We start from the raw sequence: 1,080 nt of genomic DNA on the forward strand, positions 1-1,080 counted from the left end.
CACTGTCGTCCCACCCAGCCTCCTCCTTCACCAACATGCAAGTTCTTTTCCTTCCCTGCCAGCCAGACAGGCGGGCGGACGGGAGAGGCAGGCGCGGCCTTTGTTGTTAGTAGTTCTCCATTCTTTGATGTGAAAAGGGGCAGCACAGTCATTTAAACTTGATCCAACCTATTTGCATCTTACCAAGTTAAACAGCTGAAAGAAGTAAAATAAGGAGGCAATGCTTGTGGAATGTACAGTGCATATTGGCGGTGCACGCCTCATTTACGACTCACCTGCTTGCTTCTCCTGTTCAATCGTTTCTTTTGAAGGCAGTGGATTTTTCTCTTGCGTTTCTGTTTTCTTCAACTTCGACTTATTGAATTTCTCAGTCTCACCCATATCGGGTTTGTCAGACACGGCTGCAGAGGAAGCAGAGTGAGTTGCGAGCGAGCTGAAGTCCGGTCTGCGCGGTGGTCGCTGCCGAGTGCCTGAATTTAGTAGTCATCTAACATAGTCATCAGTGGTCACCAGGACTTTCAGGGACACTCAAGGTGAGAAGGGAACTTAGAAACCTGGCCAGTTCAAGTTCTGACTGTGCAGGTGAGAGGTGCAGCGTCCAGAGATATAGGTGCCCTTCCCAAAATGACTTGCTTGGGCCAAACCGGGATTAGACTGGGGAATCCCAAGCTCTCGCCACATACGTACCGTCGGCTTTGACCATTCTCATCAGGCATCATTTCTGTTTTCTTTTAAATTTTATTTTATTGAAGTATAGTTGATTTACAATGTTGTGTTAATTTCTGCTATACGGCAAAGTGATTCATACGTATATATACATTCTTTTTCATGATGGTTTGTCACAGGATATTGAATGTAGTTCCCTGTGCTATACAGTAGGACCTTGTTGTTTATCCATTCTATATATAATATTGATAGTTTGCATCTGCTAACCCCAAACCCCCTCCCCCTTGGCAACCAAAAGTCTGTTCTCTATGTCTGTGAGTCTGTTTCTGTTTCGTAGATAAGTTCATTTGTGTCATATTTTAGGTTCCACATATAAGCGATATATAATATTTGTCTTTCTCTGTCTGACTTACT

At 44.2% G+C, this 1,080-nt stretch overlaps 1 protein-coding gene across 1 annotated transcript; it reads right to left on the bottom strand.

Moving 5' to 3' along the window:
• Positions 1–264: 264 nt before the first annotated feature.
• Positions 265–390, bottom strand: LOC307191854 (thymosin beta-4; the record flags this gene model as incomplete). Its single annotated transcript, XM_079932103.1, has 1 exon — positions 265–390. The coding sequence occupies exon 1, from the start codon at positions 379–381 to the stop codon at positions 265–267; it is 117 nt and encodes a 38-aa protein (XP_079788229.1). The 5' UTR covers positions 382–390.
• Positions 391–1,080: the final 690 nt, after the last annotated feature.

The sequence above is a fragment of the Stenella coeruleoalba genome (genome assembly GCF_951394435.1).
Source record: "Stenella coeruleoalba genome assembly, chromosome: 9".
Classification (NCBI taxonomy): domain Eukaryota; kingdom Metazoa; phylum Chordata; class Mammalia; order Artiodactyla; family Delphinidae; genus Stenella; species Stenella coeruleoalba.